The sequence below is a fragment of the Adiantum capillus-veneris genome, chromosome 1 (assembly GCF_014529385.1).
Source record: "Adiantum capillus-veneris isolate H3 chromosome 1, ASM1452938v2, whole genome shotgun sequence".
NCBI classification, from domain to species: Eukaryota; Viridiplantae; Streptophyta; class Polypodiopsida; order Polypodiales; family Pteridaceae; genus Adiantum; species Adiantum capillus-veneris.
In genome coordinates, this window is record NC_140931.1 from 178,229,316 (window position 1) to 178,251,843 (window position 22,528).

A 22,528-nucleotide genomic window follows, 5' to 3' on the forward strand; every position below is an offset into this window, starting at 1 on the left:
TCAGTCGTAACCTTTTCCCTCAACGGTTGTGTAACGCACAACATAGTCTTTCTCATCAAGTAGCCTTCCCGAAGGGAGTATCCCGCTACTGTTTCCCTATCCCGTATCCGTGTGAAAATATCTGCAAAATTTGTATCTGTGGCATAGTGATCGACCATATCCTCGAAGCTCCTATGTTGTATCGCGGAAATAGCCAAAACCAACGGTTTCCGAGACAAAGCATCTGCCACCACATTCTTCTGTCCCTGCACATGGACAATCTGGAAGTGGAACTGTGACAAGATGTTCGCCCACCGCATCTGCTCTTCCGAAATCTGCTTCTGTGACAAGAAGTAGCGCAAACTCTGATGGTCTGTAAAGACAGTAAAATCCGCTCCATGTAGGTAATGCCGCCACTGAGTAAGAGCATGGATAACCGCCAAAAGCTCTTTCTCATAGATCTGTGTTGTCATCTCCGGCCTAGAGAACAAACGGCTCTCGTAAGCTATGACATGGCCTTCTTGCATCAAGACCGCACCCAGACTACGACCACAAGCATCACAATATACTTCAAATGACTTCTGCAAGTCCTGCAAAGTCAAATCTGGTCCTGTAGTCAAGTTCTCTTTCAATGTCCGAAAGGCAGTCACCTCTGTGGGTCCCCACGAAAAAAGGTACTCCTTTATGTGTCAAGGTATACAAAGGGGAAGCAACCTCTGCAAACTTTCGTATGAACCGCCTGTAGTACGAACACAGTCGCAAGAAGCTTCTAACTTCATGGACATTCCTCAAATCGGGCCAATCACAGATAGTCTCCATCTTGGCCGGGTCCATTTGCACTCCTGCTGTTCACACAATGTGTCCCAAAAAGTGTATCTCTGGTAGGAAAAATTCACTTTTCTTTGCATTAATCACTAGCGTGTGATCTCGTAATCCCTGAAAAACTTGAAGCAGATGATCTCTGTGTTCTGCCTCATTCTTGGAGAAAACAATGATGTTGTCAAAGAAAGTGCCAACAAATAGCCTGTACTCTCGAAAAATCATGTCCATCATCCGGTTAAATGTCGCAAGAGCATTGGTTAAGCCAAAAGGCATCACCAAAAACTCAAATAACCCAAAAGTCGTTCGAAAAACTGTCTTGTAGACATCTCCTGGCGCTATCCTCATCTGATGATATCCACTCTTCAAGTCAATCTTGCTAAAGTACGAGGATCCCTGTAACCTGTCAAGTATATCATCGATCCTAGGAATCGGAAATCTGTTTTTGATGGTGATTTTGTTGAGAGTGCTATAATCGATGCACATTCTCCAAGATCCGTCTTTCTTCAAAACCAACAACATTGGAGAGCAATACGGTGAAGTACTAGGTTGGACAAGACCCTTTTCCAAGAGGTCTTTCACTGGGTTCATAATCTTTTCATTCTGTACTTGGCTCACACGATAAGGTGGCCGATTCGGTGGCGTGCTTCCAAGTATCAGATCAATGGTTTGATTTTCAGGCCCTCTGAAAAGCAATCGGCATGAGTGTGAAGGAAAAAAAATATTGGCGTTCTTTTGATTAGGTCAAAACATATTCAACCTTTATCCAGCGTTCATTTCTCTCCCAAAAGAATGAGTAAGAAACTGAAGTTCATCAAGTACAATCTCTAAGCCCTTCATTTATCAAAGTCGCTTTCTCGGCCTGGTAGTCAACCACGGCGTAGTTCTTGTGGTACCAAGGGATCCTGAGTAGAACGTCACTCGCGTGCCCTGAACACCCCTGTCATTGCAAACAAAGTTTGCCAATGCTCGGTGTAATGGCAACATCCCATCCGGGTGCCAGTCGAACTACCTCTGCATGTGGCGTCAGTCTGTCGGGCGTAATTCCAAATCGAGCCGCCAATTCCAAGTGAAAAGAAGTTAGCCTTGGCTCCTTCAAAAGAGCTTCCTGATTCTTCACTTTGCCCGAAAAGAGGCAAAGTTTGTACTTTCATTCATTAGATTCGGTGCAGGTCCCATGCCATGTGGTACCAGTTCTGCTTTTCTATCTGCCTTTTTTGCCACATTCCTCAGTTGCTCTCGAACTCTCAGGCCTATCGTCGTCTTTATCATTCTATTCTTTTTGTGCCTTATTAGGGCACTTCGCGGAGATATGTCCCTGTTCCCCGCATCCAAAGCACTTCCCCTCTCTGATGAAGCGAACTCTCTCCTCAGGAGTAAGCTTGGGTCGTGCATCATTTTTCGCTGGGTTGCTCTTTTTCTTTCTACTTTCATTCCCAGAAGTCTGTTCGGCTCGTTGTGTCATGGCGTCATCTGTGGGGTAGGTCAGACTGCCAGAGTGAATGGCAAAGCCCCGCTTCGCATGACTCATCAGCTCTTGAATAGAAGCTGACTTCTGTTCCAAGCAGTGGTCTCGGATCTCTGTAGGTAGACCCAAGGTAAACCGCTCAATCTGTTCTCTGAACGAGATCTTCTTGAATGAAGAGGCGGGTAGAAAAGAGCTCCAGAATCTTTCACAGTAAGAATTCACTGTATCGCTCTTGGTCATCCAGAGATGGTTCCAAGCAGCTCGTTTATCTCACTCAAACTCTTGAGTCAACCAGTTGGTGTGAAGATGTGCGTATCTGGTCAATAGCACACCGTATCCTGTGAGATAAGTTGATGTCCATGTATCTGGGCCTCACCACAAAACCATCCTCAATGAGCTGGAGAAGATGCTCCCTATAGAAAGCCATCTTCATGCCCAACTCCTGTGTCGGCTGAATCCAAGTCCTCCTGGTATCCGGCTGAGTCATGTCCTTGCGAATGAGCTTGGTGATCTCGGACTATATAAGAGTCAGAGAGGAGGCATCCAATGAGTAGTGGAAGGGGGGTAGTCTTTCCATGTGAATCCATGTAGCTCAAACCATGATGTCATCTCTCCATACCAGCATGTCGTGTCTCCATGCAAAGCTAACTGTTGAGAGGACTCAAGTGCTAAGTGGACATATCTGTCTCTGGGAAGCCTGTACGCAGGACGTGTATGCCCAAGCACTTTAGAGTAGTTGCATACCCTCTCATTGCACAGTCCATATAGTACCATTAGTACCAAGCCTAAGCAATTTACTGCATGTGAACCCAATTTACCCCATGTGAACCACCTCTTATTAGTGAGTTGTCTAACTTATTAATAAGTGACTTTTTCTCAAGATCGTGGAGGTAGAAGAGTGTTAGTAAGAGGTAGCTCTCCGAATCTTGGAGTGCTCTGAATAGAGTCCTCCCGCGAAAGCGATGTCAAACTGCTGAAAAAAGACAGCCTTCGAAGCATTCGAGTATCCTAAAAAAGTATCAAACTTGATCGAGTGGCCACCTTCCTTAAACTCTCGGACTTTCTTGCTTTTATCTTCGAGAAAGTCATACTGGTTAGCTTGGTAAAAATTCTTCTTGTTCGCATAAAAGTTTCCATCATCTGAATCTGAGCTGTCTGTAGGACGAGTCCTCAGTAGAACTGTCACTCACTGGGCGAGATGTAGCCTTCTTTGCCTTGTCAAAAGTCGACTGACGACCCAAATAACCTGGAAAGTCAGTGCTTTTCTTTTGCTTTTTGCCGTGCTTTTTGGATTTCTTTTGCGCGTCAAAAAGCTGAGCAATCCGTGCATCAACCACGTTCTCCAGTTCCTTCTCCGTATATTTCTTGGAGACAGAAGGTTTCTTGAGAGCGGGTTTCGGGAGTGGTGTTGTGGTTCTCTGCCACTCCGTCTGTACCTCTTCCAAAGAGGTCTGGGTCATATATTTTGCCATCTTCGGGTCCTTGGCAAAATTGAGCATCATCTTTGTTGCATCGCCAATCAACTGGCGACGCTCCATCTCTCGCCGCTCCGCCTAAGTAGGCCAAGGTGGGCCATACTCTCTGCCGGAATCTTCGTTGTGATTCCTGCCCGCATCTCCAGATGCAAAGGGAGTCGACTGATCATTGCTTGAAGCCATAGGTGTCGCGGAAAAAAAAAAATCGGGGATCGGATTTCCCGTAGAAGAGAAATCAGCCGTGCTCTGATACCACTGTAACAGACTTGGACACTCCAAGTCAAGAATTAACCGCGACAACACCAAATAACCACTTCAAAACAATTCACAGATCACAATAGATTTGCATTGGCCCGGCGGAGTTCCGTGCCTAGAGATATTGGCCCCATAGACTGGCGCCCCTTTCGGTATTTCTTTTTGTATTAATCAATCATCAAAGTACAAGAGAGCGGTTAGGGTTTCACTCTCAGACTCTGCGTCCAGATGCTCTGAGAAGTGAGACCCTCACCACTAATTTAAAGATTACAAGGGATGCCCAAAAGCAAAGCCCCAAAAGCTTCAAATCAAAAGCAATTGCTCTCTCTCTCACAGAGAGTCAAAACTTGAAAGCAAAAGCATTCTCTCTCTTTCTCATATTGTAGAGAAAAAGCAAAATTTGCGTCGCTCATCATTTTCAACCCAAAAATAAATAAAATTTAAATAGCCTCCGCGATTTCCGGAAATTAGGGTTTTTGGTAGAAATTAGGGTTTGCATGAAATTTAGGGTTTCTTGCAAAAATTAGGGTTTCTGCAGTCTGCCACGTCATCACTTTGTGACATCTTCTGCTTTCTGGCATTTTCAAAAGTGGATTTTTGACCCAAGTAACCAGGGAAATTAGTTCCCTTGTTACGTTTCTTCAGTTGCTTTCTAATGGCTTCTTCGTGTCCAGAAGCTAATTGATTTGGGCCTGGACGACATCATGGAGTTGTTCTTCAGTAAACATTCTCGGAGTAGGAGGCTTCTTGATTGCCGGTTTGATTGGTGGCTCGGTGACTTTCTGCCACTGAGTATGCACTTCAGCCATCAACTCCTGGGTCAAAAAATTTACAAATTGGGGATCCTTCGCAGGCTGAAGCATCTGCTTTGTGCACTCGTCAACCTGTTGTCGACATTGCATCTCCAAGAGTTCATATTGTGTGGGCCGAGGTGGCCCGTACTCGTTCTATGCTAAGTCGCTTGAATTTTCCGTATTGCCTCCTCCCACCTCAGCGGTGGCAAAAGAGGTCGACTGATTCTTTTCGGGATCCATATGTAACGTGGGATTCTTTATGGCTTTATGCCCTGTAAAACAGAGCGATGAAGACGGGAGCGCGCCCGATGCGCAATCTACGAAGCGTGGGACCACTAGTAAGTCTGGGGTCGGGACCCGAATATTCTTCAGTAACAGTTTCCAAAAGTGATAGGACCAGTATGCTTTGAGAAAAGCACGCGCCTGATGCTCTGATACCACTCTAACAAACTTGGACACCCCAAGTCTAGAATTTGCTGCGACACGAGAGAGAATCACTTAAAATACTTCACCACTTTAAAATCACGGTTCAATTTGGTCGACACAGCCCGGCGTAGTTTCATGCCTAGAGAGATTGGCCCCAAAGACTGGCGCCCCTTTTGGTATTTCTTTTATATTAATCTTTGAGCAAAGTACAACTCCCATAGAGGTCCTCCGCTCTCAGACTCGACGTCCAAATGCTCTGAGAAGTGAGGCCCCATGGGTTCCTTTCACTCTTACAAGAGATGCCAAAAGCAGAGCCCCAAAAGCTTATATACTCAAAAGCAAACAGTTCTAAAAGCAATTGATCCCAAAAACTCCCAAAAAAGCAGTCAACACAATTTCCGTACAACCGTTAGTGCAAAAAACGTAATTTCCATACTGTTCTGCCATGTCAGTGTCCGTACAGAATTGCCATGTCATCTGTCAGCGTCCGTACAGAACTGTCACGTCATCTGTCAGCATCCGTACAAAACTGCCACGTCATCTTCCACCGTCCGTAAAAAATGCCACATCAATGATCATCTGCCAGCATCTGAACAGAACTGCCACGTCATCTGTCAGCGCGAATCACGCGGTCTGTACTGTTGTCCGCGTGTGTTTGGGCAGAACTACCATGTCATCAATTTGTGACACGTGCCCTTGTTCCCCGCAACGAAAACAATTCCCCTCTTTGAGATAGTTATCCCTCTCTCTAAGAGTCGATTGGGGTCGTGTATCTTTCTTTTCCTTGGGATTCTTTTTCTTCCTATTTTCATTGTTCGAGATCTGTTTGGTCCTCGAGTCAAAATTTCATCAGTGGGGTAAGTCAAATTCCCTGAATGTATCGAGAATCCGCGTTTCGCATGTCCCATTAGTTGTTATATAGACTCGGACTTTTGTTCAAGGCATAATCTCAGATCTCAATAGGGAGTTCGGAGTAAAACCGCTCAATCTGTTCGCTAAAGGTGACCTTCTTAAACGAAGAGGTCAGTAAAGAATCCCAAAATCTCTCGCAATATGCATCCAAAGAATCACCCTTGGTCATCCAAAGATGGTTCCAAGCAGTTCCTACATCTCGTTCGTACTCTTGAGTCAACCAAGAAGAAATAAAGAGCCGTTTGAACTTCAACCACTTGACTGGGGCTTCTTTCCTCAAAAGAAGAGTGGACCACCATGTTCGAGTTTAAAAACAATGCATCCCTCCTGATCTTGGAGTGCTCTGAGTAATGCCCTCCAGAGAAGGCCAAAGCCCTCGGAGCATCTCGAAATCCAGAAAAGGATTCAAATTTTATTGACTCTCCACCCTCTTTAAATTACTTCGTCTTCTTGCTTTTATCTTTGAGGAAGTCGTATTGATTGGCTCTGTAAAAGTGCTTCTTCTTTGCATAAAACATGTGATCGTCGGAGTCCGAACTGTAAGAGGACGACTCCTCCGTAGAACTATCAGAAACTCGTAGGAATCTGATCTTTGCCTTTTTCTTGTTCTTTCCAGTCAGAAGAAGAGGAAGAAGAACTAGGTAGTCCTTCAAAACGCACACGCTTCTTCTGCTTTCTTGCAGATGCAAAAGAAGATTGACGGCCCAAGTAACCGGGGTAGTCAGTCCCCTTCTTGCGCTTCTTCAATTGCTTCTTCGATTGCTTTTTCATGTCCAAAAGCTAACTGATCTAAGTCTGGACCTTCTTCTTTAGTAAACATCCTCAAAGTGGGAGGTTTCTTAATTGCCGGTTGGTGGTTCGGTGGCTTTCTGCCGCTGAGTATGCACTTTAGTCGTGGACTGCTAGGTCAAAAATTTTGCAAACTGGGAATCTTTAGCAAACTAAAGCATCTGCTTTGTGCACTCGTCAACCTGTTGTTGACGTTGCATCTCCAAAAGTTCATACTGTGTAGGCCAAGGTGGCCCGTACTCATCTTATGCTAAGTCGCTTGAATTTGCCGTATTGCCTACTCTCGCCTCAGTGGTTGCAGAAGAGGTCAAGTGGTTGTAGAAGAGGTCAATTGATTCTTTTCGGAATCCATAGGTGTCACGAGAAAAGGGATCGGATTTCCCGGTAGAAGAGAAATCGGGCGTGCTCTGATACCACTGTAACAAACTTGGACACCCCAAGTCTAGATTCTATCGCGACACAGTAGAGTTTCACTTAAAAACAATTCACAATTCAAGAGAGTCGACACGGCCCGGCGTAGTTCCATGCCAAGAGAGATTGGCCCCAAAGATTGGCACCCCTTTCGGTATTTCTTTTATATTGATCTGTGAGCAAAGTACAAGTTCCCGCGGGTGCTCGCTCTCAGACTCCGCGTCCAAATGCTCTAAGAAGTGAACCCCCTTAGGTCACTTATAAAGATTACAAGGGGTGCTAAAAGGAGAGCCCCAAGAGCATGAAACTCAAAAGCAATTGAGTCCCAAAATCTACCAGTAAAAATACCCAACGCAAAAATCCGAAATTTTCGTACAGTTCTGCCACGTCAGCCTGTCAGCGTGAAAAGCGGAATTTCCGTACAGCCTGCCACATCAACAGCTGTCAGTTCTGCCACGTCAGCCTGTTAGCGTGAAAAGCGGGATTTCCGTACAGCCTGCCACATCAACAGCTGTCAGTGCAAAACGCAGAAATCCGTATTGTCTGCCACGTCAACATGCCAACGCAAATTCCGGAATTTCCGTATTGTCAGCTGCACGTCATCTTTCAACCCACGGGTGGTCATGCCATGTCATCAGTTTGTGACAGCACCCCCTCTCCCTATATAGGGAACAAGGAAAAATGCCTGACCCACACTATGGATGGCGTTTTTGCTCCCGATCGTAGATTAGGCCTAGCGCTTGCTATCATGGTTGTCCTCGTGTGACGTACAGAATAATTTGTATGTTCCGTACTGTACCGTACAACGATTACAAGGGGTGCTAAAAGCAGAGCCCCAAAAGCATGAAACTCAAAAGCAATTGAGTCCCAAAATCTACCAATAAAAATACCCAGCGCAAAAAGAGGAAATTTCCATACAGTTTTGCCACGTCAACCTGTCAGCATATGAAAAGCGGGATTTCCGTACGCTTGCAACGTCAGCAGCTGTCAACGCAAAACGCAAAAATCCGAATTGTCTGCCACGTCAACATGCCAGCGCAAATTCCGGAATTTTCGTACTGTCTGCTGCACGCATCTGTCAACCCGCGGTGAAGAATGTTGTTGAGCTTGGTGATTGCATCCTCAAGGTTGTCCTTGTTGGTACATCACCGTAAGTGGAGCCCTCTAATCCTAACCTTGAGGCCAAGAGATTCTTGTAGTCGGCATTCATGTAGGGCCGCATGTATTTTGGTGTCAATCTTCTTATGTTGCACTGCCATGACAGTCTCGTTGAGTGAGGCTTCAACTTCGTGTGCTCTTACAAGCACAACGTGACTCTCTACTTCCTTCGTGTCTTCAAGCTTGCGTAGTCATTCTTTGAGTCTCTCATTCTCCCCGATGAGTTCTTGAATTTCAGGCTGTGATCCTTGCTTCTTGGCGGGTGGCGGGGTCCTCCTTTTGTGCCGCTGCCACCGCAAGAAAACTCTTGGGTGTAATGGGAGTACTAAAGGAGGACATTCCTACCACAAATGGGGCTAGTGACGCCTTCTCAAAGTTCCTTACTTGCAATTGTGTTGAGCTGAGGGTGTGGTAAGATCAAAGGCTTACTTAGGTTCAAATAGAAGAAATATGGATGGCGTTTTTGCTCTTGACTATAGATCAAGCCTAGCCCATAAAATGTGGGAAAATAAGATAAAAATAGGGTGCCCACTAGAAAGGCCACAAGTGGCCGCGAAAGGACAAAATCTGGGAAAAACCCCCACATGCCCACAATTTGGAAAAGACTCACAAGGCCATGCACAGGCACATAGAAGCCTTCACTCACAAGCTAGACGAAGAAATCCGGGAGATGACCTCCAAAACTCTAGCATGGATGTCCTACGAACAAGCTCACAAAATTGCAGGTACTCCCCCTACGTTTCAAGACACTGTTATATACAGGATAGACTCTGGAAGTCGATGTAACATGTCCACATGGCGCACAAAGCCATATGAACGTGACGCGTAGAGTGTGAAGTATCTTTGTCCATGTACTACTAGAGTGAAAGGCTTGCCACTGAGAAAATGCAAGCTTGAGACTTCCATATCATCCATAAAGCAACTGCAACCATAGTGGAGAAACAATCTCGCGTGGATGCATCTCAAAAGCATGTATAGTGAAATAAATACCTAAAAGCCAAAATAAATATTGGGATCACATTGGGTAGTTTACTTGAGATGCCATAACTTTAACACCCTCTCTGCAACTCATAGTGGACATAAATAGTGAAACCAGGTCGATAAAGAAGCTACCATGGACACCCCAACAGCTGTAGACTACTAGATACACCTCAGATTTGCTCCCTCCAACTTTTTACCTTAGAAGAATGCCATCTTGAGCATCGGTTGCCTTTCAGAAAATTGAACTATAGACAGCACTACGTCCAAGAATCCCCATTCGTGAACTGTGAACACAACACGTCCAAAATACTCCAAAATAATGAACTTTGGAACACATCCTATCCATAATATGGCCAACAACAATGGATTGGTGCACTCATCCATAATGTTTTAGATCCTTGCCAGATGCATGTGCCTTGAACTCCGACCCACGGGTTCAAACACCGATAACTTGAACTCCAACACAAGAGTCCAAACTATTTATAGGGTGCCACTCACAAGCCTCCCTCTGACTGAAGCTAGTGGCGGCAACTGCCTCTTGACTAGAAAACTGCTCGTGGCCATTGTGGTCGCCACCACATATGCCATGATGATATCCTCTGTCAAATCTTTATCACTGTTATCTCTATCCAGCTTACCTTTGCCTTTGTCCTTTTGTGAGTTCCTGCTTTTGCCCTTGGCTTTACATTCCCAAGCCAAACAAAGCGTCGTGTCACATTTATAACAGCGGTTGTTGGACCTCATGGGTACCGAGGCAGTTAACTGAGCACTCCTTGTCAAGCTTGCCTTTGCCTTTGTCCTCTAGCGAGCTCGTGCATTTGTTTTTGGCTTCACAATCTAGAGCCAAACAATTTGTCGGTTCCCTTGAGAGCTTCGCTCGTGCATAGGCCACTAACTGGATGCTCGTCGATCCACTTTCCATAGCCTAGAATAGATTTTTTTTCAACTTTGCCAAAGGGCCTTTTCTGGAGGCCAACGCCTCACGGAAATTGCCGTTGAAATTTGTCACAAGATTGGCCTTCACAATTGTCCAAGCCCCTTCTTTCTTTTGCATATCAAAACACTGCATGTATTGGGGCTTCACATTGCCGGCATGGCATCTCAAGAAGTCCACCACAACGCACTCATAAATTGTCGCACAAGAGGGGCCTGCTACCTGCGTCTTAGAATGCAAAGACCATGTAGCGCCCCAACTCCCTTGTGCCATGTAGCCCCTCTCAAAATGCTATCACAAAGCTAGTCGTTGTTGGAGCTTGCACCTACCAAGTCGCTTCAATACATCGGGTAGAAAAAAAAAGTTGTCGATTTCCACTTTACTTGTAGCGTTTTAAAACGCAAGGGAAAAACGAGCCTTCAATTGTCGCCTCTAGAACACTCGAAAATTCGTTTTAATATGTTGTCTGTCGGCCCCTTCTCGATCCACAACATTAGAGCTCCTCCCTGCTACTAGCTCCTTTCCTCTATTCCTCAGTGCCGATTCTCTTCCCTTGCAATCAACGAGCTTGAGGCTCTGATACCATGTCAAAGTCGACCATGTGGAAGCGTAGAGCAATGGGGAGAATACGCGCGCGCGAGAGAGAGAGAGAGAGAGAGAGAGAGAGAGAGAGAGAGAGAGAAACTGTTGAACCAACCAACCTTGGCAATGAATTGATAATCGATAATAATACAATGGGGGCTCAGTGTGCTTTTATAGCCACCTCAGTAAATTGCCCTACCCAGACTTTGACAAATAAGTGAAATAAATACCTAAAAGCCAAAATAAATATTGGGATCACATTGGGTAGTTTACTTGAGATGCCATAACTTAACTGATTTGTCTTTGGTATTGGCGATTTTGTGAACCTATTCGTACAATCTGCATGTCAAAACAATTCCATTCAATAGATGTTTCCATTTCGAAACCCTTGTGTATAAATGGTTTGTAAACATGGTTAACGGGTCTTGTTACAATTCACTGAGCATCCAGCAACACGAGCATGTAGTTTAGGACAAATGAGTCGAGTCCCTCCACTTGCAAGGTCAAATGCATTTCTATGTTGTGAGCCTCACAAACCCTTAACACTATGTGTGCGCACAAAGCACATTTGTGTAATTTTGAAACGAAAGAAATTTGACACCCACTCTGAGAATTTGCTCTCGCGAACAAGGCTAGTGTACCAAAGTCAAGGGCTGCTTTTCATCTCCTCATTGCATCCACTGACCTACAAAATTCGAGGTCTAGCTCTCACACAATGCTGGTGATGACTTGTGGATTTCTAGGTGTGCTTTATCAATCACATGGCAGCCTGTGACCTAAGGATCTCTAGGTGGCTAAATTCATCTATAAAGCCAGCCTCTCTAACTAAGATCCCAAGGCTTCCTTGTTGCTGCATTTTCAGCCTTGATCATCCTATTCTAGCAGCCCTTACACCCCCTCCACTAAGCACATTCAAGGCCCTGTTGGAGGCGCCTCTGCAACCCCATCTCTCCAATCATCGTTAGTGGCCAAAACTCCCCAAGATAGGCTATATTTTTGTGTTTTAGAAGCCAACATTCAGCCCTTGCCTCCTCTCACTTCGACTGTGCAAATTAGCCAACATCGTTAGTGGCCAAAACTCCCCAAGATAGGCTATATTTTTGTGTTTTAGAAGCCAACATTCAGCCCTTGCCTCCTCTCACTTCGACTGTGCAAATTAGCCCTAGATCTTCCTCGTGGTGGCCATCCTCAATGTCACAAACTGATGATGTGGCATGACCAATTAATGGACAATTGCCATGGGGCCAAAGGGGACACCTAATAAGTTGTCCCAACTTACACAATTGTCGAGGGGCCAAAGGGGACACTAGGCTTTTTTTTTTTTAAGCGTACGGACTGCTGACATGGCTAGCTGTACGGACATCCGCCATATGCGTTGCTGACGTGGCAGAAGTCGGAATTCCGCAATTTGCGCTAGCAGCCTTGGGCACTAGCTTTTGACACCAGATGCTTTTGGAACCCAAGCTTTTCATGTAAACTGCTTTTCCAAGGCCAAGGGACTTTAAATAAGACCCTAGGCTCTCTCTGGCTCATTCAGAGCTGACGAGCCAGTGAGAAGAGGAGAGCCAAGGCAATTGTACTTGCTCAATTGTTAATACAAAAAGAAATACCGAAAGGGCACTGTCACGAGTCTGTGGAAACTTTACTTGTTGATTTCTTTTTGGGGGAATTTCATTTGACTTGTTTTAAAGCACCCCTTTGGAAATGCCAATGCCCGAGTTGCATGGTGTGAGGCGAACAGTGAGAGTCTAGGCCGAACGGCCAATGAGCACTGAAGTTGGGCAAATGGACTAAGGTTAGCCACAGTGGGGCTACGAGTGTAAATCACTTGTTAGCTGGCCGACATTGCATTTTTTGATGTGGTTCCAGTGGTGATTGATGGTCAGACGACCAGTGTGAGTGCCATGGAAGCATCTCCTAAAATTTAGGGAACTGCTATTTTGGACCTGAAAATGTGTTCGCGTCATTAGCTCTGGAATGACAAGGGGAACATTTTATTGCTCTGTTTCCAAGTCAACTGATGCACCAGTTGAGATATTTTTAGCCAAGTTGGCAATAGTCGGAAACTGGGCGAGGTGTCACTCTGTGAGCATTTCTGACACTCTGGGAGAGCTGGGGCAAGCCTACAAGAGAAAGGGGGCGCATTTTTCAACAGGGAGGCGGATTGCAACAGGTGCAAGAGCTATGGAGTGCTTCCTTTCCCTCTTATGTACAGTGCAGTGCTAGGAGTGATGCCCTGCACGCTACGCACTACTCTCTCTCCCCTACAAGCAGTTATGTTATGCCCCTCAAGTGGGCTTCTCATTTGACCTATGTATATTTATGTGGGTTCATGCGCGATTGCTGAGGCAAGAGCCTCTTGCATAGGTACTGGATTAGCTAGTGGCTAATCCCCCGTAGGTACAGGTGAATTCGGAGAGGTTTCATGTGCGAAATCTCGTCCAATTCAAAGGCCAAGTAGCCCTACAGGTGCGGGAGCTCGAGGACTTGCTACGGATGCAACCAGCATGCGAAACGGAGCCCGAAACAGGGAATTACAGCCTGCTGTGTTTTTTTTGTGCAGCTTTAGGGTTTCTGCCCTAAACGGTCTCTAATACCCCCAGGAAGTTCAGAGACGCAAAGGGACCGCTGTAGAGGTGATCTGGCGCATTTTCGGGGCAAAAAACAGAGAATTCAGCATGCTGCAGATTCTCGCCAGGTTTTGCAAAGTGACCGTATGCGTCGGGAAAGTCATCTACTGCGTGGGGATATTGACTGTGAAGCGTCCTAGTATAGTTATGCTGCCAAAATCGGGCCAGAACAGATGGAATTCAACCCAGATTGTGCGGGACAGCTTGTAGGAAATCACAGGTTTTATTCCCTCTGTTAAAGAATAAAGAAATACCGAAAGGGGCGCCAACCTTTGGGGGCTACAGGTGTCGCTGTCTGCTTGGGAGCATTCTAGCTTCCTGGCCGGCCGTGCTTTTGTTTTGAAGTGTAATCCCATTCCCAGTTACAGGTTCCTTTTAAGTCATTGCTTTGTGTCGTATAGTCAAGCGTTAAAGAATCGGGTGAAAGCTAACGTCTACCGCCCTATGGGCCGGTTTCAAGCGCCCGTCTTTGGGGCCAATCTCTCTTGGCACGGAACTACGCCGATGGGCCGTGTCGACTCAATTAAACTGTGATTGAATTTTGAGATGTGTTTTAAGTAAACCTCTCTCGTGTCACGAGAGATTTTAGACTTGAGTGTCCAAGTTAGTTACAGTGGTATCAGAGCTCAGTTGATTTCTCTTCTACCAAGAAATCCGATCCCTTTCCTCGCGACACACATGGATTCAGGCAAGAATCAGACAACGACTCCTGCCACCTCGGAAACGAGAGGCGGTACGGTAAATTTAAGCGGATTAGCAGAGCACGAGTACGGGCCACCTCGGACGATGCAGTATTAGCTCATGGAGATGCAACGTCAACAACGGGTTGATGAGTGCGCAAAGCAGATACTCTAGTTTGCCAAGGATCCACAGTATGCCAAATTTTTGCCCCGGCACACGATGGATGAAGTGCATACTCATTGGCAAAAAGCCATTGAGTCACCAATAAAACCGGCAATCAAGAAACCTCCTACTCCAAGGATGTTCACTGAAGAAGGAACTTAATGATGTCGTCGAAAATCGAATCGATCAACTTCTAGACGCAAAGAAGGCATTGAAGAAGCAATTAAAGAAGCACAACAAGGGGACTGACTACCCCAGTTACTGGGCCGTCAATCTTCTTTTACAACTACACGGAAACAAAAGAAGCATGTACGTTTCGAAGGACTACCCAATTCTTCTTCTTCTTCTGACGGTTCTTCTAGCTCTTTCTCTTCAGACTCGAGTGAGGAGGACAAAAAGGGCAAGAAGCGAAGCAAGAATCAAAATTTTGGAAAGAACAAGAAAAAGGCCAGAAAGATCAAGATTCCGACTAGTGTCTGACAGGTCTACTGAGGAGTCATCCTCTGACAGTTCGGACTCCGATGATCACATGTTTTATTTAAAGAAGAAACACTTTTACAGAGCCAACCAGTATGATTTTCTCGAAGACGAGAGCAAAAAGACTAAGGAATTTAGAGAGGGTGGACAGTATATGATATTTGAATCCTTTTCTAAATTCCAAGATGCTCCCAAGGCTTTAGCTTTCATTCAGCACTTTCATATAGCATTCCCTAGAGGGCACTACTCAAGCACTCCAATATTAGGAGGGTAGCATCATTCTTGAAGGGAAATGCACGAACATGGTGGTCAACTCTTCTTTTGGGGAGAGAAGCCCTAACCAAGTGGTTAAAGTTCAAACGGCTCTTTATTTCTTCTTGGTTGACCCAGGAGTATAAACGAGATGTCAGAACCACTTGGAACCATCTTCCGATGACCAAGGGTGACACTTTGGATGCTTAAGGTGAAAGATTTTGGGATTCTTTTCTACCGACCTCTTCATTTAAGAAGATCGCTTTCAAAGAGCAAATCGAACAGTTTTGTTGTGGACTCCCCAAGGAGATTCGAGATTATTGCCTTCAGCAAAAGTCTGTGTCCATACAACAACTAATGGGACATGGTAAGCGGGGACTCTCAATACGTTCGCGTAACCTGACCTACCCCACTGATGAAGTTTCGACACCCAAGGATCGGAAAGAACTTGACAAATGACAATAGGAAGAGGAAGAAGTTCCAGAAAAAGAAAGATGCATGATCCCGATTGACTGAGGAACAAAGAGCAGACTATCTCAAAGAGGGGAAGTGTTTTGGTTGCGAGGAACAGGGACATGTCTCCGCAAAGTGCCCCAAAGAGGCAAAGCGAGGACAATCAGAAGATAGGCCAGAGAGCTCCACAGCAGCAAAACGTGGCAAAAAAAGCAAGATGAAAGAGGGACTCGTACCAGATTGTATGGGGATCAACCCAAGTCAGATGGAGAAAGTACAAAACTTTGTCGCGCATGAAAAAATCAGGAAACCCTCATCTTCTTTGATGGAGGAGCCAAGGCCAACTTCATTTCACCTGAATTAGCCGCTCAACTTGGAATTACCCCCGACAGGATGGGGCCACAAGTGGAGGCAGTTCTAGCGACGCCAGGACAGGATGTTGCCATTACACCTGTCATTGGCAAACTGCGTTTGCATTGTCACGGATATTTAGGGCACGAGAATTTTTACATCATGCCTTTGGAAGGGTGTGACGTCCTCCTAGGAACCCCTTGGTACCACAAGAACAACGCCGTGGTTGACTATCGGGCCAAGAAAGCGACCTTGACGAATGAGAAGGGCAGGAAAATTGTACTTGATGTAAAATTGAAGGGCGAGTCCGTCCCTATTGTATCGACTTCGACAATTTCAAAATTAATGAAATCCAGTCTTTTTGTTTACTCGATCTACTTGAAAGAATTGAATGATGAACAAAGAACCAATATGTTTGAATTGGATAAAGAACAACAAGAATTTATGCACACACATGCTGACTGTTTCTCAGAAGGCCTACCAGGCGAGTTATCTCCATCTCGTCCTGAGGACCACACCATTGACTTGATTCTTAGAAGCACACCACAGAATGGGCCACCTTATCGAGTTAGCCGAGCCCAGAATGAAGAAATCATGAACCAAGTGAAAGAACTTTTAAAAAAGGGTCTCATCCAACCTAGTACGTCACCTTATTGTTCTCCAGTATTGTCAGTACTAAAGAAAGACGAATCTTGGAGAATGTGCATTGATTATAGAGCTCTCAATAAAATTACCATCAAGAATAGATTCCCTATCCCACGGATCGATGATATTCTCAACAGACTTCAAGGATCCTCTTGTTTCAGCAGGATTGACTTAAAAAGCAGATATCATCATATCAAAATCGCTCCGGGAGATGTCTACAAGAGAGCCTTTCGGACAAGCTTTTGTTTATACGAATTTTTGGTGATGCCCTTTGGACTTACAAATGCTCTAGCAACTTTCAATTGAATGATGGATAGGATTTTCCGAGAGTATTGGTCTTTTGTTGGCACTTTCTTTGACAACATTATAGTTTTCTCCAAGAATGAAGCAAAGCACCGACACCATTTGCTACACGTCTTTCAGGCATTGCACGAGCATAGATTGGTTATAAATACCAAAAAGAGCGAGTTTTCCTTGCCGGATACATTTCTTGGGACACATCATCTCAGCAGCAAGAGTACGGATGGACCAAGCCAAAATTGAGACTATCCACGATTGGCCTGACTTAAAGAATGTTCATGAAGTTTGAAGCTTTTTGGGCTTGTGCTCTTATTATCGGCGGTTCATTCGGAAGTTTGCAGAGATAGCTTCAGATTTGCACTTATTGACTCAGGAAGGAGTCCATTTCTCGTGGGGACCGACAGAGGTGACTACTTTTCAGACACTTAAAGAAAAATTGACTATTGGACCAGTGTTGGCTTTGCCAGATTTGCAAAAGCTGTTCTAAGTTTATTGTGATGCTTGTGGACCTAGTTTGAGAGCGGTCTTGATGCAAGAAGGTTATGTGATTGCTTATGAAAGCAGAATGTTTTCACAGTCAGAATTAGTAGCACAGGCTTATGAGAAAGAGCTATTGGAAGTGATCCATGCTCTTACACAGTGGCGACACTATTTGCTCGGAGCCGATTTCACAGTTTTTACAGATCATCAGAGTCTACGCTACTTCTTGTCACATAAGCAGCTTTTGGAAAAGCAGATGCGATGGGCTAACATCTTGTCACAATTTCGCTTCCAGATTGTCCATGTTCAAGGACAGAAAAATTTAGTGGTAGATGCAGTGTCTCGGAAGCTAGGGTCTTGGCTATTTCTATGATTCATCACAGAAGCTTCGAGGATACGGTTGACCAATACGCCACAGATCCTGACTTTACGGACATTTTTACTCGGATACAAAATATGGAGACAGTTCCAAGGTATTCTATACGGAATGGCTGCTTGATGAAGAAAACGATGTTGTGTGTTACACAGCCTTTGAGGGAAAAGGTCTTGACAGAGTGCCATTGTCCACCTTTTACGGGTCACCGCGGCATCGATACCACCTTGAAGGGTGTCGAGTGTTATTTCTATTGGCCAAAACTCAAAAAGCATGTGGACGACTTTGTTCGCAGTTGTTTAGTATGCCCAAAGGTCAAGTTTGACAGGCATAAGCCACAGGGATTACTACAGCCTTTACCCATTCCCACCCGCCCCTGGGAAAGCATTGCTATATATTTCATCTTTGATCTCCCGAAGACTCAAAGTGGGCATGATGGCATTTGGACTCTCATTGATAGATTTAGCAAGCAAGCTCACTTCATTCCAGTAAAGAAAACACTCAAGCCTGATCATTTAGCGAGACTGTTCATTGTTCAGATATTTCGGTTACATGGCATGCCTGAGACCATAGTCTCCGATAGAGATCCCCGATTCACGAGTTTGTTTTGGAAGGCTATTTGAGAGAACATTGGCACGCGGTTGCAGTTCTCGTCATCTTTCCACCTGCAGACAGATGGGCAATCTGAGATAGCCAATTCAGTGGTTTTGGATTTACTGAAGTCTTACATCTCTGATCAGAAGACTCAATGGAAAAAATATTTGCCCTTGGTGGAATTTGCCTACAATAACACGGTTCACTCTTCGACGAGGAAGGCGCCATTTGAGGTAATTGAAGGTGCTAAGAAGGCCCCTCCCTTTCTAAGCACTAAAGACAAGATTTTTGAAGCCGATCAGTATACGAGGGACTTGGACACTGCTTTTACCGAGGTTCGAGAGGCTCTAGAGAAGTCTCAAGCACGGCACAAGAAGGCTGCAGATCGACATCAACGTGACTTGAAGTTGAAGGAAGATGATTGCGTGCTCTTATGTTTTGAGAAGGCACGCCTAAGGAAACGAAAGGGAAAGGAGCGGCTTTTTCCAAAGCTTAGCATAAGATATTATGGCCCTTTCCACATAAAAGAAAAGATAAATGATGTATTCTTCAGACTCAAGTTGCCAGATACTTGGAAGATTCACAATGCATTTCATGTGAGTCTGTGAGTGTTGAAACCCTTTAAGAGTGAGGTGCCAATTGATGGAGAGCCTGATGAGCGACCCGAAGTGGAAGAGAGCGAGGACATACTCATTCCAGAACAGATTTTGGCACATAAGGAAAGAAAAGTGAAAGGTAAAGTGATTCGGTGGTTCTTAGTGAAATTTAAGAACTATTTAGCATTGGATGCGAAGTGGATGGAGGAGGAGGAACTAGCAGATACTCCTCAGATTTTGGAACTTTACCTTGAGGCTTTCAGTTTAGCTCCGTCTACTCTGAAAGATCCCGCGGCTCAACAAGGTTGAATCTGGTGCATACGGGATTGCACAAGAGGGGAGTCACTCCGCTCCTTTCTCACACATTACCTAAATGGAATAGAGCACTGATTTTCCTTTGGATTTCAAGGATACTGTTGTGCTGACAGTATTCTACTCTATGACTTTATGAATGATGAAAATGGGAATTCCCGAAATAGAACCTGAATGATGTGTACTCTCTCATGTGATTTATTTGAGTGCACGAACTGAAAGACGAAATGACTGCAACATTTCGGTCTTGAGAATCTCTATAGACACGATCGCAATAAGGATTAGTTAATCCGGCATCAGTAAGGTCCAAGATGGATCTAGATGCGATTACTAAATACGTTGCTGCAGTCATGGTCTGAGATTTGGAATAAATTTTTCGTGATTGATTTGATCTATCATGTGATGTCATGTGATTGTCGTCTTTGTACAAGTGCTAGATGTGTCGTGTCTAGTGCGTCGGTACTTAGAGTCAGTGTCTACTGAACTAGTTTATGGCCTCTGTCAATTTTGTAGGCGTAATCAAGGGCAATTACCATTCTTTTAAGAGGGGGGTATGTCACAAACTAATGACTTGGCATAACCAATTAATGAAGAATTGCCGAGGGGCCAAAGGGAACACTAGGCATTAAAAAAAATAAAAAACATACGGACTACTGACGTGGCTGGCTGTATGGACGTCCGCGATATGCGCTGCTAACGTGGCAGGTGTACGGAATTCTGCAAATTGCGCTGGCAGCCTTGGGCGCTAGCTTTTGACACTAGATGCTTTTAGAACCCAAGCTTTTCATGTAAACTGCTTTTCCAAGGCCAAGGGCCTTTAAATAAGACCCTAGGCTCTCTTTGGCTCATTCAGAGCTGACGAGCCAGTGAGAGCAGAGGAGAGAGGGCAATTGTACTTGCTCCATTGTTAATACAAAAAGAAATATCGAAAGGGGCGCTAGTCTTTGGGGCCAATCTCTCTTGGCACAGAACTACGGCGGGCCATGTCGACTCAATTAAACTGCGAAGTGTTTTAAGTAAATCTCTCTCTCGAGTCGCGACAGATTTCAGACTTGTGGTCTCTCTCTCTCTCTCTCTCTCTCTCTCTCTCTCTCTCTCTCTCTCTCTCTCTCTCTCTCTCTCTCTCTCTCTCTCTCTCTCTCTCTCTCTCTCTCTCCGCGTGCGGATGCAACACGATAGGCAATGTGTGCATGCAAAATGCAGCCAGAGCAAGGGAGCAACGGTGAGAAATTGGGATAGAGGGCTGGGTGCATGCGCAGGTTAGGATTAGGGAGTAGGGTTCAATAGCTTTAGGGTCTCTCTCTCTCTCTCTCTCTCTCTCTCTCTCTCTCTCTCTCTCACACACACACACACACACACACACACACACATACCGCTTAAGCATAATGAGTACACATAAAAATCACAAAGCTCGAGACATCACTTAAAGAACCCATCACCATAAACAAGAAGACCATCGATAGTAACATCAATAGGATACAATGGGACCTCTTTGCGCACATCACGAAGCTTGAGGCCAATACTAAGGGGATGGGAAAAGGAAAGAGGGGTCTTGTGTGAAATCATTTCCTCTTTGAGTAAGGATCTCATCATGGGCTTCATTTTGGCAATGTGCTACAACCCAATCAGGAGGAGACTCAACGGGGTGAGCACCAACTCATCCAAACCACACTTGAAGACGAGAAAATGAGGCAAGCACAATGCCTCAATGTGCCGGCGTGACAAACATATTGGAGACACCTACCTCCACCCCCAAAAAAGATGCTAAACATTTTGCACCAAGCTTGGATACATCGGAGATAGCCCTCTCATCTTCAAAGAAGAATGGAGGTCACAAACTCACCTACATCAAGAGTCGGGTGCCTAAGGATAACAGGCTACAATACTCTTGAGTCTTCGAGTGTTTTGCCTAAATCACTTGATCAACTAGTCACAATTCTTGAAGAAAAGGAACAGCTGAATTGCAAGACGAAGAAAGGAAGCACATAAATATATCTCGCAATTCACCTTTAGAGTGGAGGTACTCATAGCTTCTTCATCAACTCAAATCTTCAAATGTTACACTTATGGCAGACTAAGTAAAAGATTGCTACCAAAACCAAAAATGTACATAATATGGTCACTCCCAGTATGGTAGAGGAAGGAGCTAGGGAGATCATCTACATCTTGCGCATCATGCTTGTATACCTGGGGCTTATAGTTTGCTCTCTAGACATCACCCTCTCCCATTTCCCCCTTGAGTAGTTAAAGACTCATCGGCCTACGACCTCAAAAAATTTCTTCTTCTTCTCAGCTATTGTATACTCCAGCCAGCTACCCCGTCGAGGTCCAAGTCTAAATTTCATATTAGTTTTGCCACTCAATTTTTGTTTTAGTTTGTGGATGACAGAGGAAATCTGTAATCTTAAAGGCGTACATTAACTTGGGTTCCGCCTCTTCTCGTCTCTCTCTCTCTCTCTCTCTCTCACTCTCTCACACACACACACACCTGCTCAGCCTCCGATATCTTGGACCTAGCAGCAACAGAAGAAGAAGAGCCAAGCATAAAGCTATGGAAGACAAAGGAGCCCAAGAGGCCTCTACGAGGCACACGAGCATCCAAAGTGCCTGTCAAGGCGCTGCCTCGGCTGCTGCGTACCAAAGTAAACGGAAGCGAACGGTAATGGAGAAACGGACACACGACTGCCGAGGTGGTGCACAATGCCATCCTGGGAGCTCTTGTGCACCTTTCACATACGAGCGAGAGTGACTATAAATTAAAATAAGAATTAGAATTAGTATGTGCCCACGATTTTTGAAAATACATATTTTAAGAGAATCTATTGTAGATTCTTCATGGATTAGTTAAAGAAGTTAGGATAATGAAACTTTTAAAGTGATTGTTTGTTGCATGTACGCTCGAGGGATGCGGAGCGGCCGAGGGTCTCTCTCCCTCTCTCCTGCTTGCGATCAATCATTGTCTTTCTCCTTTGCTCTGCTAAACTAGGGTTTGACCGATATGAAGATGAGGGAGGGGAGAGCAACTCTCTCTCTCTCTCTCTCTCTCTCTCTCTCTCTCTCTCTCTCTCTCTCTGTGTGTGTGTGTGTGTGTGTGTGTGTGTGTTGTTGTTGCCATAAGGTTGAGAAGTTGTAGAAAATTTTCAAATTTGTGTCTCTTGAAAAAGGTACAGCTTTGATGTTTGTTCCTGTCAAAGTTAGGAGAGAAAGAAGCTCTCTTGTTGCGGTTAGTGTTAGCAGTT

General features: G+C 45.0%; 1 protein-coding gene across 1 annotated transcript in view; it reads right to left on the reverse strand.

Moving 5' to 3' along the window:
* The window catches only part of LOC147466071 (S-adenosyl-L-methionine-dependent methyltransferases superfamily protein), a 112,213-nt gene extending 90,179 nt beyond the window's left edge, over positions 1-22,034 (reverse strand). The window contains exon 1 of the mRNA XM_086523656.1: positions 21,778-22,034. Within this exon, the coding sequence (XP_086379782.1) occupies positions 21,778-21,996 (219 nt within the window). The 5' untranslated portion in view covers positions 21,997-22,034. The remainder of the gene's footprint in view (positions 1-21,777) is intronic.
* Positions 22,035-22,528: the final 494 nt, after the last annotated feature.